At 46.4% G+C, this 13516-nt stretch overlaps 1 protein-coding gene across 2 annotated transcripts; it reads left to right on the forward strand.

Moving 5' to 3' along the window:
- Positions 1-8588: 8588 nt before the first annotated feature.
- LOC120640715 lies at positions 8589-13293 on the forward strand. Of its 2 annotated transcripts, none has more exons than XM_039916630.1 (4): positions 8589-8853; positions 9556-9992; positions 10095-10214; positions 11908-13293. In XM_039916630.1, exons 1-4 carry the CDS (start codon positions 8850-8852, stop codon positions 13105-13107), a joined length of 1761 nt encoding a protein of 586 aa, XP_039772564.1. In that variant the 5' UTR covers positions 8589-8849; the 3' UTR covers positions 13108-13293. The 2 variants fall into 2 exon arrangements, with proteins under 2 accessions (XP_039772564.1, XP_039772565.1); XM_039916631.1 differs by lacking the exon at positions 8589-8853 and adding an exon at positions 8870-9278.
- Positions 13294-13516: the final 223 nt, after the last annotated feature.

Here is a 13516-nt window from a genome sequence, read left to right on the forward strand (position 1 = left end):
CAGATTCAGACCAATTGATCGGAGTTCTACACAGTCTTCCATAAAGAGCTTCAAAAGGAGATATTTTGATACTTGCTTGATAACTATTATTGTAGGAGAATTCTGCAAATGGCAAGCAAGTAACCCATTTCTTTTCATATATGAGAGCACAGGCTCGTAGCATGTCTTCTAAGATTTTATTGACTCTCTCAGCTTGTCTGTCAGTTTGGGGATGATAAGCAGTAGTATAGGTGAGATCAGTTCCCATGGCTTCATGAAGACTTCTACAAAAGTGAGCAACAAATTGAGGGCCATGATCCGAGACAATTTTCTTAGGAACACCATGAAGACAAATGATGCGGGTAAGGTACAACTCCGCATATTGCTTGACGAGATAAGTGGTCTTGACCGGAAGAAAATGAGCCGACTTTGTTAAACGATCCACGATTACCCATATAGAATCATATCCTTGAGAAGACCTGGGTAACCCGGTGATGAAATCCATTCCGATTTCTTCCCACTTCCATGATGGATAGGCAAGGGTTGGAGAGTACCGGCAGGTTTGAGATGTTCGGCCTTAACCCTTTGACAAACATCACACTCAGAGACGTACCGAGCGATTTCTCGCTTCATGAGAGTCCAGCAAAATTTTTGCTTGAGATCTTGATACATTTTGGTACTGCCTGGATGAATAGAAAATTGAGAACTATGGGCTTCATCAAGGATAATTCGCCTGAGGTTATGATCCTTTGGTACCATAATACGCTTCCGAAAGAATAGAACTCCTTCATTATCCGTAGAGAAGCATCGAGCTTTGCCCTCCATTAATTCCCGAATTCGAGCCATACCCTTATTCTTCTTTTGGGCCTCCTTAATTTGGTCATAAAGGTCAGATTTGACCGTGAGAGTAGCAAGATAGCCTTCTTTGACTATGGAAATTTCAAGTTTCCGGAGATCGTCACAAAGAGTATGCACAGGAGGAGCTATGGTCAAGCAGTTGCATTGAGCCTTCCGGCTTAGTGCATCGGCGACAACATTCGCCTTACCGGGATGATAGTGCACTTCAATATCATAATCCTTGATTAATTCAAGCCATCGACGTTGCCTCATGTTAAGATCAGATTGAGTGAAAATGTACTTGAGGCTCTTGTGATCGGTGTAGATATTGCAATGATTGCCAAGCAAATAGTGACGCCATATCTTTAGAGCATGGACAATAGCCGCAAGCTCTAAATCATGGGTAGGATAATTTCTTTATGTCGCTTGAGTTGACGAGAAGCATAGGCCACTACTCGGCCTTCTTGCATAAGAACACAGCCAAGGCCGATGCGAGAAGCATCGCAATAAACATCGAAGCTCTTAGAAATATTTGGCTGAGTAAGAACAGGAGCGGTAGTGAGACGATCCTTAAGAGTTTGGAAAGCTTCTTCACAAGCTTGAGTCCACTCAAACTTAACTCCATTTTTCAATAACTCAGTCATTGGCTTCACAATTTTCGAAAAGTTCTAAATGAACCGGCGGTAATATCCCGCAAGTCCAAGAAAACTCCGAATCTCAGAAATATTTTGAGGTTGCTTCCAATCGAGGACATCTTGCACCTTGCCAGGATCCACAGCAATACCATCCTTAGAAAGAATATGACCGAGAAAGGATATTTTTTCAAGCCAAAACTCACATTTGCTGAACTTGGCGTAAAGACGATGTTCTCTCAGTTTTTGAAGGACAATATGAATATGACGAGCATGATCTTCCTGGGTCTGGGAATAAATAAGAATATCATCAATAAAGATGATCACAAAGACATCAAGTTTCTCCATGAAGATGCTATTCATCAGATACATGAAATAAGCCGGAGCATTGGTGAGGCCGAAGGACATGACAGTGAATTCATAGATGCCATATCTAGTAGAGAAAGCCGTTTTTGGAATGTCCTCCATTCGAATCTTGATTTGATGATAACCCAGCCTTAAATCAATTTTGGAGAAATAACGAGCTCCCGAGAGTTGATCAAATAAGATATCAATCCGAGGAAGAGTATATTTGTTCTTGATGGTGACCTCATTTAACAGACGATAATCAATGCACATCTGCAAACTACCATCTTTCTTTTTCACAAAGAGAGCCGGGCATCCCCAAGGAGAGGAGCTCGGACGAATAAAACCCTTGTCCAATAAAGTCTTGAGTTGTTTCTTCAATTCCTTCAACTCATTGGGAGGCATTCGGTAAGGCTGTTTAGAGATAGGAGCAGTCCCGGGCATGAGCTCTATGACGAACTCCACCTCACGATCAGGAGGCATACCCGGTAATTCTTCCGGAAAGACATCTGGATATTCACATACCATAGGAATATCTTCCAATATTGTAGCTTTAGTACTCGGCAAGGCATATAAACAAGATTCCGTCTTGGCAAGAGAGAGTAGAACTCTCTTTCTGGAGGGATGCAAAAGATCAATAGTGTGGGGCTCACATTTGATGACTCCATCATGCTTACCCAACCAATTCATCCCAAGAATTACATCTAAACCCATCTGATCTAGGACGAGAAGATTAGCTTGAAAAGTAGCTCCCTCAATGAGAATTGGAACCCTATCCACAAAGTTTCCAGAAATGATCTCTCCACCCGGTGATTCTATATAGTACGGCACTTGTATGTTTTGCATCTCAAGCTTACTATGCAGCATAAATTTCTTATTGATAAATGAAAAAGTTACTCCAGAATCAAAAAGAACCATCGCAGGGTGAGAATTGATCAGGAGCGTACCCATGAGAACTTCAGCATTCTCCAGAATTTCCTCAGCGGTGGTGTAGTTGAGACAGCCACGCTTAGGAGCTTGTTGTGGCTTGGCTTCTTGGCGCTGTGCTTGAGGTAGAGGGTTATGGGCCTGGGTGCATTGAAGGCACCGCCATGCCTCGGAGAGGGACAATCCCTGGAGAAATTGCCTGTGCCACCACAATTGTAACACGGGCCCTTTGCGGCAACACTTGGGTTGCTCCAATAGGCATTGACTAGCCTAGGAGCTTGTCCTTGATGAGGTTGAGGATTACGCACAATACACATAGGACGGGGAGGTTGAGCTCCCGGCGCCCGAGGTGGAAGAGGAGAAGGCCCCAGACGTGGACGTGAGGAGCTACCGCCTGCCGAGGTAGGAGCGGGACGCTTGTTCTTGGCCTCAAGATTCTTCATGTTATGCTCAGCTCTGATGGCGATATTCACCAAGTCATTGAAGTCTTCAAACTTGGTAGTGGAGAGCTTGTATTGCAATTCTTCAGAAAGCCCATCATACAGGCGTTCTTGCTTCTTGGCATCGGTGGCCACTTCTTCAGGTGCATATTGGGAGAGAATGTTGAAGATATTCACATATGCCATCACATCACGATTTCCTTGAGTAAGATTCAGAAATTCTTTCTTCTTGATATCCATTATACCCTTGGGGATATGGAAGGAGCGAAGAGCCGTACGGAACTCTTCCCATGTGAAACGGTGGTTAGCAGGGTGAGAAGACTTGAAGTTCCTCCACAAGCCCCAGGGGCGTCATGCAGTTGATGAGCAGCAAATAAAACCTTCTCATATGGCTCACACTCAATAAGACCAAGCTTCTCTTCAATGATATTGAGCCAGAAATCCGCATCAAGAGGATCTTTGGAGCCACGGGAGGATTGGTACGGAAGAAATCCCCGAACCTGTTCACTTGAGGCTCAGCTCCTGGGCCATGATTGCCGGCATTGCCCATTTGATTGACTATGGCTGCCATAAGTTCAGTTTGCCAGGCCAGGACGTCCGCGAGGTTTGGGTGAACGAGAGGATTTGGAAGGGGAACCTCGTTGTTGCGGTTGTTATTGCCACTTGAACCATTAGCACCATCCCTCTCGATTCCCGAATGCAACACCATCCTGTTAATAAACAAAACGGTCAGCGGTCAGGAATGAAAGATAGAGAATGATACTCAAAGGCAGGGTGGAAAGACAATGTGTAGATAAAAATCTAACACATAACCAACACTAGGATAACATATCTAAGAAAAAGGGTAGATTTGGCCCACTAAGATTAACAAGAACCGACTAAGCGAGATCTTGACAGTAGCACACTAGATTAACTGAGTATGGATTTGGAGACCAGAAAAGAGAGTATGCATGCATGCGAGATATGAATGCAACATGGCGTATCCTCACATCGTGAGCACGCCTTAATGTTCTAGCGCTCACTTACGACCCAAAACAACCGCATTGCCCAGCAGCGCTACAACCCTCCTACTAGTACTCAGGACAATTAGTGATTCCCACCTTCTCAACCCCGATAAACGGCTCAAAAGGTTTCCAGCAGGTAAGGGTTTTTCTACGCTCCCGCTACTCATACAGACAAGAGGGGTTAAGCATATCTCAATTAAACCAGTAAAGCAATAAGGAAGAATTAGCTCTAAGACCAAAGAAGAAAGGTAGCATCTTACCTTAAGTTCAACTTTTTAACAAAAATAAATCTTTAGTGTAAGTGATCAAATTTTATTTTACTCTCAACCCGCTAAGCCAATTTTAGGTTCACTTTATGGAAACCTCAGCTCTGATACCCGTTGTGAGAACCGCCCAATTTAATACTATTTTAAGCGAACCGACAGTCACTAACTTCCAGATGAGAGTTAACACGTGCTTGCCAGAGAGCGTGCCACGTGTTACCCCACATGTAGAGACACGAATAACCGACACGTCATTCGCCTAAAATAATATCAAATCCGGTAGTCCCGGTATGTGCTTCAACATACGCCCAGAATAAGCATATACACATACCGTGTACAATCGAATATATCACCAAAGAACCACAACGAGCAGTTTTTACATTACCGAGTTCGAAATTTAATATTACAAGTTCAACATAGGAAGGTTCCACTATTCACCATTACAAGCCTAGGGCTCACAGAAGCCATATTATTTAGAAACTTAAAGATTATTATATTTACATGCTCTCACGGAGTTCAATTACGATAAAACCTACTACGATGATGATGTCTTGCTCAAGGACACCATCCCAGCCTCAACGACCTACTCCTCCCCCGTACCTGGAACGGCGGGGTAGAAATGACCGAACACCACTTCCGATTCACCTGCAATTAGGGTTAGAAGCACCCTGAGTATAAAAGTACTCGCAAGACTTACGCGATTAAATAAATAAGGATCATGCAAAGGCTCAAGTAAAAACTTTAAGGTTAAATAATTATTGCATAAGCATGAGCTCTCTAAACCAACACCTAGCATAATTAATTAATGTTGCCCGAACCCCCATTAAATTTTAGTAGAACATATTAAGAATAACATAGTGATTCCCAAGTTACTAAAACCCACTTCAACATGACCGTAACTCTACGAGTTCATGGAATAAAGAGCATGCTCATAACTGAGAGCGCGGCAATTCGAATTGATTCAAACCTTATAAGGGTGTACTACTTTATCCACACGACGCGAGGACCATGCGACTCACCCAACCAATCACGTCGGGCAAGGGGGTACTCACGTCAACCGTTCCCAACAAGGCTCAACCGTTGAGGGTACGCCCAGCTTGCACGTGGAGACTTAGTTCCACAGAGGATATCTCTAAATTTTTCCTATACATAGTTCCACTCGGGGACCCACTAAGCCTCCCTGCATAGCCCTTGGCCACGTATCTGGGACCGGGCCCCAATGATCAAGTCAAAGAAGGTAATTGGCTCATCCGTACCATTATATTGGATATGTGGTAGCACGGAAAGGTGCTCAAAACCAACGTCATCCACTCGGTCCTTAATCAATCCAAGCGGACTATGCCCATGTGACTTCATTCTCTAGGCCCTACTATTCCGCTCGAATCTCGATGCTACCAAACTCTTACCACCAAGCCGAACCAGTGCAACAATGATAAACGATAAGTGTGATACTACAAGACATTTCTTCCTAGCAAGCGATATAAGTATTCTAAGTAGAGCTTAGCATCTAGTCAAGTAAAGTAATTAACTGATAACTAGTGCCAAGGATGAGGATAACAAATCAAGGAAGGATAATGCACGTAGATAGGTACAAGAATGCAATACATACATACTATATAACCCAACATTACCCGGTGAGATAACTAATTAACTCAGATTAAATAGATGCAAGGAATCATGCTTAGCTGCTTGCCTCGGTTAGCTTCAGGCTCGACCGCGAACTAGACTCCGGGTTCAGGCTCGACGGACTCGGCGGGCTCCACGGGTTCGTTCTCCGACGATTCGGTCACTATAATGCATGAATGCGATGCATGAATTAGTGCGATGCTATGCTTATGCATAAAATAAACTACATGAAATGATATGCGCGAAAAGATGTACATGAAACAACATTTTGGATATGCAACTCTGACAAAATCGGAGATTCCATTTTGACAAAACCGGAAGTTTCGTTTTCAAAACCGGATGTTCTGGTTTTTAGAACTTGACAGGCCAAAACCGGAAGTTCCGGTTTCTAAAACCGGCAGTTTCGGTTTCAGCGGGTTACTTGCGGACTGTCCGCTCCAAAGAGCCGGACCGTCCGCGACTCGACTTTCGACGCAGCGACCATGGCGCAGCGGCGGCACGGCCGTGTTCCGGCGGTAGAGCAGGGCCGGAACGGGCCGAAGGAGGCGCGCACGGGGTGTTCTAGGGCGAGGCGAAGCTCACCCCACAAGTGGACGGCGAAGAGAGGCGACGAGAGAAGACCGCGACGGCGACGGGCGGTGGCGGGCGAAGGCGCTCGCTGGCGGCCCTACACGGCGAATAAAGAGGCCGGGTAAGGAGGGGAATCGAGCGAGGAGAAGGAGAAGATGCTCCCCACGTGAGGAATCGAGCCACGGCTCACTGGAGACGACGAATCGACGGCGAGGGCGGAGCTCGGACGGCGACGGCAATGGGGAACGGGGAAAGAGCTAGGGTTTGGGTTTGAGGGGAAAGGGCCGGTCAAACCTTAAGGCGAGGAGAGGAGTGAGGGGGCGGCACGGCAGCCGAGGATGGCTGGCGCGTGTCGCGAGGATGGCCGGCGGCGGTGGCGATGTGCGGCATGCCGCGATTCGTGCTCTGCCCATGAAGTAGAGTAAAATCGGAAGTTCTGGTTTTTGGAACCCAGAGGTTCCGGTTTTTGAAGTTTTCACCCCGGGATGTTACAAGTTGTGGAAGCTTATGTCGTGAGAGGGCAATGATCACTATCAGAAAATGGGTGTTTGCCGAGTGCTAAATGGTTGCCAAGTGCAATCCTTCGGGCACTCGCAAACATTCTCTTTGCCGTGCTTCGAGAAAAACACTCAGCAAAATAAATGTACTTGACAAACTTGCTTATTTACCGAGTGCCTAGGAAAAACACTTGGCACTGGGCTACTTGTCTGGCACTGGGAGTAACTTATGGAAATATATTTTATATAATAGATCAATTGTTTTAATTTAACATGCACAATATTATTACTTTTTTCTACAAATTAGTTAAAGCTAGACTATTTTAATACAAAACTAAAACAATGTTTATGAATATATACAATTAATGCAGAAAATCCAAACTTCATCTCTCTCAACTTTTCCCTCTGCTTCCCATGAATCCCATCCACCGATGAGTGCCCCCCCTCCCCCCCCCCAGCCGCATGTGAACTCTTTGAGTTTGAACATTCCTGAGTTACTATTTGCAGTTGCAGCTTGATTGCCCCTGCTACAGAATTAATGCAGAGTAGCGCATGCGCTGGAAGCATCGCATGATCGCACGTCTGGGGCGTTTCCCTTGGTCCGCAACGCGCTACAGAGAAATTCGTTTCGTTTCGTTTCTTCTCGTTGCATGATTCGTCTGAACCGTGATCAAAGCCTCGGCTACTGCCGGCCCCCATGAGAACACACAGATGTACTGTCCCGCTAGCTGGAACAAAACTAAAACTACGCCCATGTTTGGTTGCAAACTTCCAAATTTCAAAAAAAATTTCCGGCACCTGCATGGAGACTTAAATCTAGACGAAATAAAAAACACATTGCGACTGCTGTCTGTAAATGGCGAGACGAATCTAATGAACCTAATTATGCTATAATTAGATGTTAAATTGCTACAGTAATGCTACAGTAAACAACCTCTAATTACAGATTAATTAGGCTCATTAGATTCGTCTCGCGATTTACATACGAGTGTAATTATTTTTGTGAATAGTCTATATTTAGTACTTCAAATATAGAAAGATGTTTTTTCAAAAACTTTACCGAACTCAACCAAACACGGCCTACTTTCTTCTAGGAAAAAGGAAAACACCATGGATTGGGATTGGAGCGGGGGACACAGGGGGATGGTAGAGATCTATGATCATCTAGCGGCTGTATTGTGCTCATGTGACCATGCTCGTGCCCATTATCAATGGCCCAACGCCACTTGGCATTTGTTGAAATTCACACATACACACCATGCATGTTTAAATATTTACACGTGCATAGCGGGGCGAAAAAGAAAGGCCCAAGGACCGCAGCCGGGCGGCGCATGTGCTGAGCCAGCCAGTATCCCCGCCGCACGCCGCCGCCCTACTCCTCCTCCTCGTGCCCCCCCGCACCTCGGCCGCCTACTATCACGCCGCCGGCGGCCGGCCGGCCGTTCCGACAAGCCCCAATCATGCGAGGCACCCACGCCCCCGGCCCGGACAGCTCACGCGCGCGGCCCGCCCCTGGCCTTGGAGCAGGTCGACACATACACGCGCGCCTACACCATACATACACCCCACCCCATCATCCTTGTCCCCCGTCCGTTCCGCGCCCCACTCGTGCGCTGCGCAGAAGCTCCAAAGCCCCCATGATGGCTGCGGCACCAGCCAGCGCCAGCAGCGGCTGCTGATCGGCCCGAGCTCGGGCGGACGGACGGACAGGCGGGCAGGCAGCTCATCAATGGGTACGCCACTCACCTGACCTCTCCACTCCCATGCATGCCGGCTCTTCTTCTTCCTCCTTTTTCTTCTGGGTTCCCCTGCTTTTGCCCTGCGATCTCGAGGCTCCTGCTCAGTCGTGCCGCCATTCTTTGGGGTAGCCTGGTTTGGTTCTTGGGCCCTCGGAACTGTGTCTTCTTCCTCGGTCCCCGCGAAAGCTGTTTCCTCCCCTCCCGCTTCTTTATCCCTTTGCCATTTTCAGCTTTCTAATCGAGCGCGTTTTACTCCAAACCATCCATCCCCCCTACTCTGATTTTCGGTGCCCTTTTCGCGCATTTTCGAGACGATTCAGCTGCATCTTCAGTCGCCGGGCTCCTTGCTCTGTTCAAAGGCGAGACGAGGGGACGAATCTTGGTTCCCAAATCCCAATGGCCTCCTGCGCTTAACAAAGGTGTGTGTGTGATGGTCACATCGACCCGCTTTGCTTTCGCTCGCCAGTTCTTGCTCCCCTGCTTCTAATTCCTTCTTTTAAAGCTGCGTCGTCGATTCCATCCTTTTTCCGCTTTTGCTTTCCTTGTCTCGCTTTCCCCTTTGATCGGTCTGACTGATGTGACGGTCCTTCATCATGAGCATCTCCCTCCCCCTCTTCTTGACCGCATCAGCGGCCGGCGAGACCGAGCACTGACACCACCCGCATTGCCCTCTGCCTGTTCTTGGTTGCCGGGCAGGAGGAGCCGGAGGAGGCGGCAAGAATCCTGGGACTGGGAGGCGGCAAGAATCCTGGGACTGGGAGGCTGCAATGCCGAGGCGGGATGCGGAGGAGGGAGCTGCCGGCGACAAGGCTGCCGCGGCGGCGGCGGTGAGGCTGGCCAACAAGATCCGGAAGCGCCGCGCGGTGTCGTCGTCGGGGGCCTCGGACCCGGCCGCCGGGAGGAGGCAGCGGTCCAGGCGCCCAGCCGTGCTGCTGCCGCAGCGCCGGGCCGGCGCGGGCGGGCACATGTCGGAGTCGTCCCGGAGCCGGCATTGCCGTGGCGGCGCCGTCGGCACGTCGGCAAGGAGGCTCGTCGACGCGTTCTGGCAGGATATGGACAAGGGTATGCTGCTTGAAGCGGACGCCGCGGCGGCGCGCCGGAGCTTGGTTCCCTGGGGCGGCGCGTCGACGGAGGTGAGCGCGGGCGCATTTGAGCAAATTGACGATTTGGTTGCGTTATTTGGGGGCGTTTGTGGTTGTGGGTGACGAGGTGCTATCGACTGTCTTGTAATTCAGATGTCAAAGAGGTCAAGAAGCCGGAGCAAGATTTTGGAGGCGGATGGCAAGGGAAGCAGGCGCAACGGGCATGGCCGGTGGATTTCGGCGGATATGACGAGCATTGGCAGTGCGATTGAGGTAATAAAACCAGAAATTGTTCTGCAGTAGTGCTTTTACCATCAAAACATTTTTTTTCTTTCATGAATATTCTATTTGGTTTGCGCACTGTAGTTTTACCGTAGTTGGCATTTGGCAAAGCTCTGGCTGTAGTGCTATTACAATTTGCAAAATCACAATAAGCTCAATTCTAGCCAGAAACATCATTGAAACTTCTGTGCATCATACAGTCTCATTCTTGTTGTGATATGCTTACGTTTGGAAGAACACCACCGCTGAGTTCCAAATCTACTTTCTTGATCCAGTCATTATTGAAGTGGCTACCTGCAATATATCACAAATTTAACCAAAATGGTAAACGAGAAAGTATGTGCATAGGCTCTCAGTTGTCCAGCTATGATCTCAAAAAGTGAAGTCCTCAGCTTCTGATGATGCATAATAAATCAACTAATTGTAAGAAAAAAAAATTCTCTAACTTTGGAAAGGTGATAGCTTTTAACACTCTGTCCCAATGTAGTACACGACTTGGTTTTGCTAATCTTTTTATGCTCTATTTCAAGGTTCTAAGGAAGAATTATTATGACCACCCGAGAATAGTCTGAATAGTAGGCTGCAAAGGAATGTGCTAACTGTTGAGTCTAAAGCTATTTATAAATTTGAAAAATGCGGACCTAGTTGTAACTTATTCAGAAGGGCTACAATGATACGCAACTCTCATGCGTGTTCGAGAAAAAAAACTTATTCATAAGGGCAAGAAAAAGGAATGTGTTACTTCAGAAGGCAAGAACTTTTCATGCATCATTCATTGTTGTGCACCATCAGGGCCAAGTTGATTCTGTAAACATGAAAGCTTATCTAACTTGCAAAGCTATATAGTTTCTTGATTCAGTCATCATTGAAGCGATCACTGCAAATTTGCAGTAATTTAACCCAATGATAAAGTGTGATGTGTCTGAATAGGTTCCTAGTCTGAGTTATCAAGCTATCCATGGTATTCAAAATAAACCTAGCTAGTTGTAAGAATAAGGTATCTTGCACTTGAAAAAGCCAATATAACTTTTGACACCCAAGTTGGTTTCCATAAATTCAATATGCTATTCCAAGGCTCCAAGAAATCGTGCCTATGACCACCTACTGGTTGAGTTCTGAAGCTACTTATAAATCTAGAGAACACCGACCTAGTTGCATAGGAAAAGGAATGTTTCACTTCATAAAAGCGAAAACTTTTGACGCCTCATTCAGACGTAGGACACCTTTAAGTGCAAGTTGATTGTGTAAACATGAAAGGAGTGGAAACGCGAGGCGCATCTCCAAGGAAGCATTTTGATATGCACATGCATCTTGTCCACTTCTGCAACTGGCTATGAACTAGCTTGTAACAGCTTAATTGTTTATTATACTATGAAGTGGCTCAATGATACTTTGTGCATTGATAGGCTGTTAAGGAGGATTAGTTATTAGCTATTGAGCAGTAGTAGCCTTTTAGGTGTACGGGGGGTAAACACATTGGTTAAGAGTTGAACACTCTTGGAACCATTTGGGAAGGCAAATTGGATGGTTGCAAGGTTGCTTGAAGCTAATAATCAATTAATTAGAAAATAGTTCAATGTTTGAGCACCATTGCAGCCACAGAGATCTTTAATTGTGTAGCTTGCATGTGTTTCAGTTTTAGCTTCTTTTCCTTTTCCACGGCAATGAATTTAATCTTTTTTAGGTTGGTACATGCTCCCAAGATGATGTTTCAAGATGTCCTGAGGAGAAAACATTCAACCTGCAGGATCTGCACAACAGCTTGATTGCATCTAAAGAACTTGTCAAAGTACTAGCCCACATCTGGGGACCTGGAGAAATGAATCCGTCAACTGTCTCGCTCATTTCCGCACTGCGTTCTGAGCTTGATGTTGCTCGTGCTCATGTAAGGAGGTTTATCAGAGAACAAAAATCAGATGCCCACGAAACTGAGGGCTTAAAAAAGCAACTTACAGAAGAAATGGAATCTTGGAAGGTGAAGCAAAAGGAGAAGGTTGCAAATGCTCTCCAGTTCATAGTTTCGGAGCTGGACAGTGAGAAGAAGTCAAGGAAAAGAGCAGAGAAGGCAAACAAGAAGCTAAGCATTGCCTTAGCCAACAATGAAGCCTCGCTGCAGGCAGCAACAAAAGAACTCGAAAGGGAAAAGAAATCTAGAGGAAGAGTTGAGAAGATCTGCAGCGAGCTCATCAGAGGCATCGACCAGGACAAGGCTGAGGTGGAGGCGCTGAAGAGAGAAACTGAGAAGGGACAAGAAGAGCTTCAGAAAGAACGTGAGATGCTTCAGCTTGCGGATGAGTGGCGCGAACAGAGAGTTCAGATGAAGCTGCTGGAAGCACGGCTACAGTTTGAGGAGAAGAATGCAGCTGTTAATCAGCTGCGCGACGAACTCCAAGTGTATCTGGATACTAGGAAAGACCAGAAACTAACTAATGATCCAATGCAATTGTACCATGCATCTGAAACTGGCGCAGCTGCAGCTAATGCAGTTGCTTGCAGAAATGGTGGTGGCTGCAGCGATGACAGCCAAGACGATGCATCAGAAGGCAGTGACATGCACTCGATTGAGCTGAATGTTGACGGCATCAGCAAGACCTACACATGGAGCTATACTCCTTCCTCAAAAGGCAGGCAGAGGCATGAATCCTTTTCAGATAGAGGGATGGATGGTGCCAATTCATGCCGCTTAGAGCGAAGCTTTCGGGACCTGGATGAAGAATTGGAGGGAGACTGGGCAGAAGGGTGTAGCAACGGGATCCTGAACTTTGAGCATGATGAGGAGAGATATCAAGCCATCAAGAATCTAAGGGAGCAGATGCTGGCTGGGTCAGGGTTCATCCTGTCGCAGGGAAGAGAAAATGCTGAAAGGAAGTACTGTGGCTTGTAAGATAAATTAAAATGGAACACGAATTTAAATGCGTTGTCATATGGATCACTATTTATTGCTAGATCGAAGTGTTCAAGAAGACAAACATATATATATAGTCAATGTTCTCCTATGTGGATGAGTTTCCTCTGGTAAATGCTTGAGCTCTTGAAAGTTGGGGTTATAGGGCTGGTGTATTCATGTTCAGTTGCATGGTTTCAATGTCCTATATATGGGTTAAAGTCAATGTGCAGGGCTGAATAACAACAACATAGCTTTTTTTCTCAAGCAAGTTGGGGTAGGCTAGAGATGAAACCCGAAAGAAATAAGTTCAAGGTTCAGGCACATTGATAGCTAGTCTCCAAGCGCTCCTATCCAAAGCTATCTCTTTATAAATATTCCAATCCTTAAGGTCTCTCTTAACCGATTC

The sequence above is a fragment of the Panicum virgatum genome, chromosome 7K (genome assembly GCF_016808335.1).
Source record: "Panicum virgatum strain AP13 chromosome 7K, P.virgatum_v5, whole genome shotgun sequence".
NCBI lineage: Eukaryota > Viridiplantae > Streptophyta > Magnoliopsida > Poales > Poaceae > Panicum > Panicum virgatum.

Coding starts and splice junctions, on each gene's coding strand:
- LOC120640715 (XM_039916630.1), top strand. Junction 9,993..10,094: donor GGGGCGGCGCGTCGACGGAG/GTGAGCGCGGGC, acceptor CTTGTAATTCAG/ATGTCAAAGAGGTCAAGAAG. Junction 10,215..11,907: donor GCATTGGCAGTGCGATTGAG/GTAATAAAACCA, acceptor AATCTTTTTTAG/GTTGGTACATGCTCCCAAGA.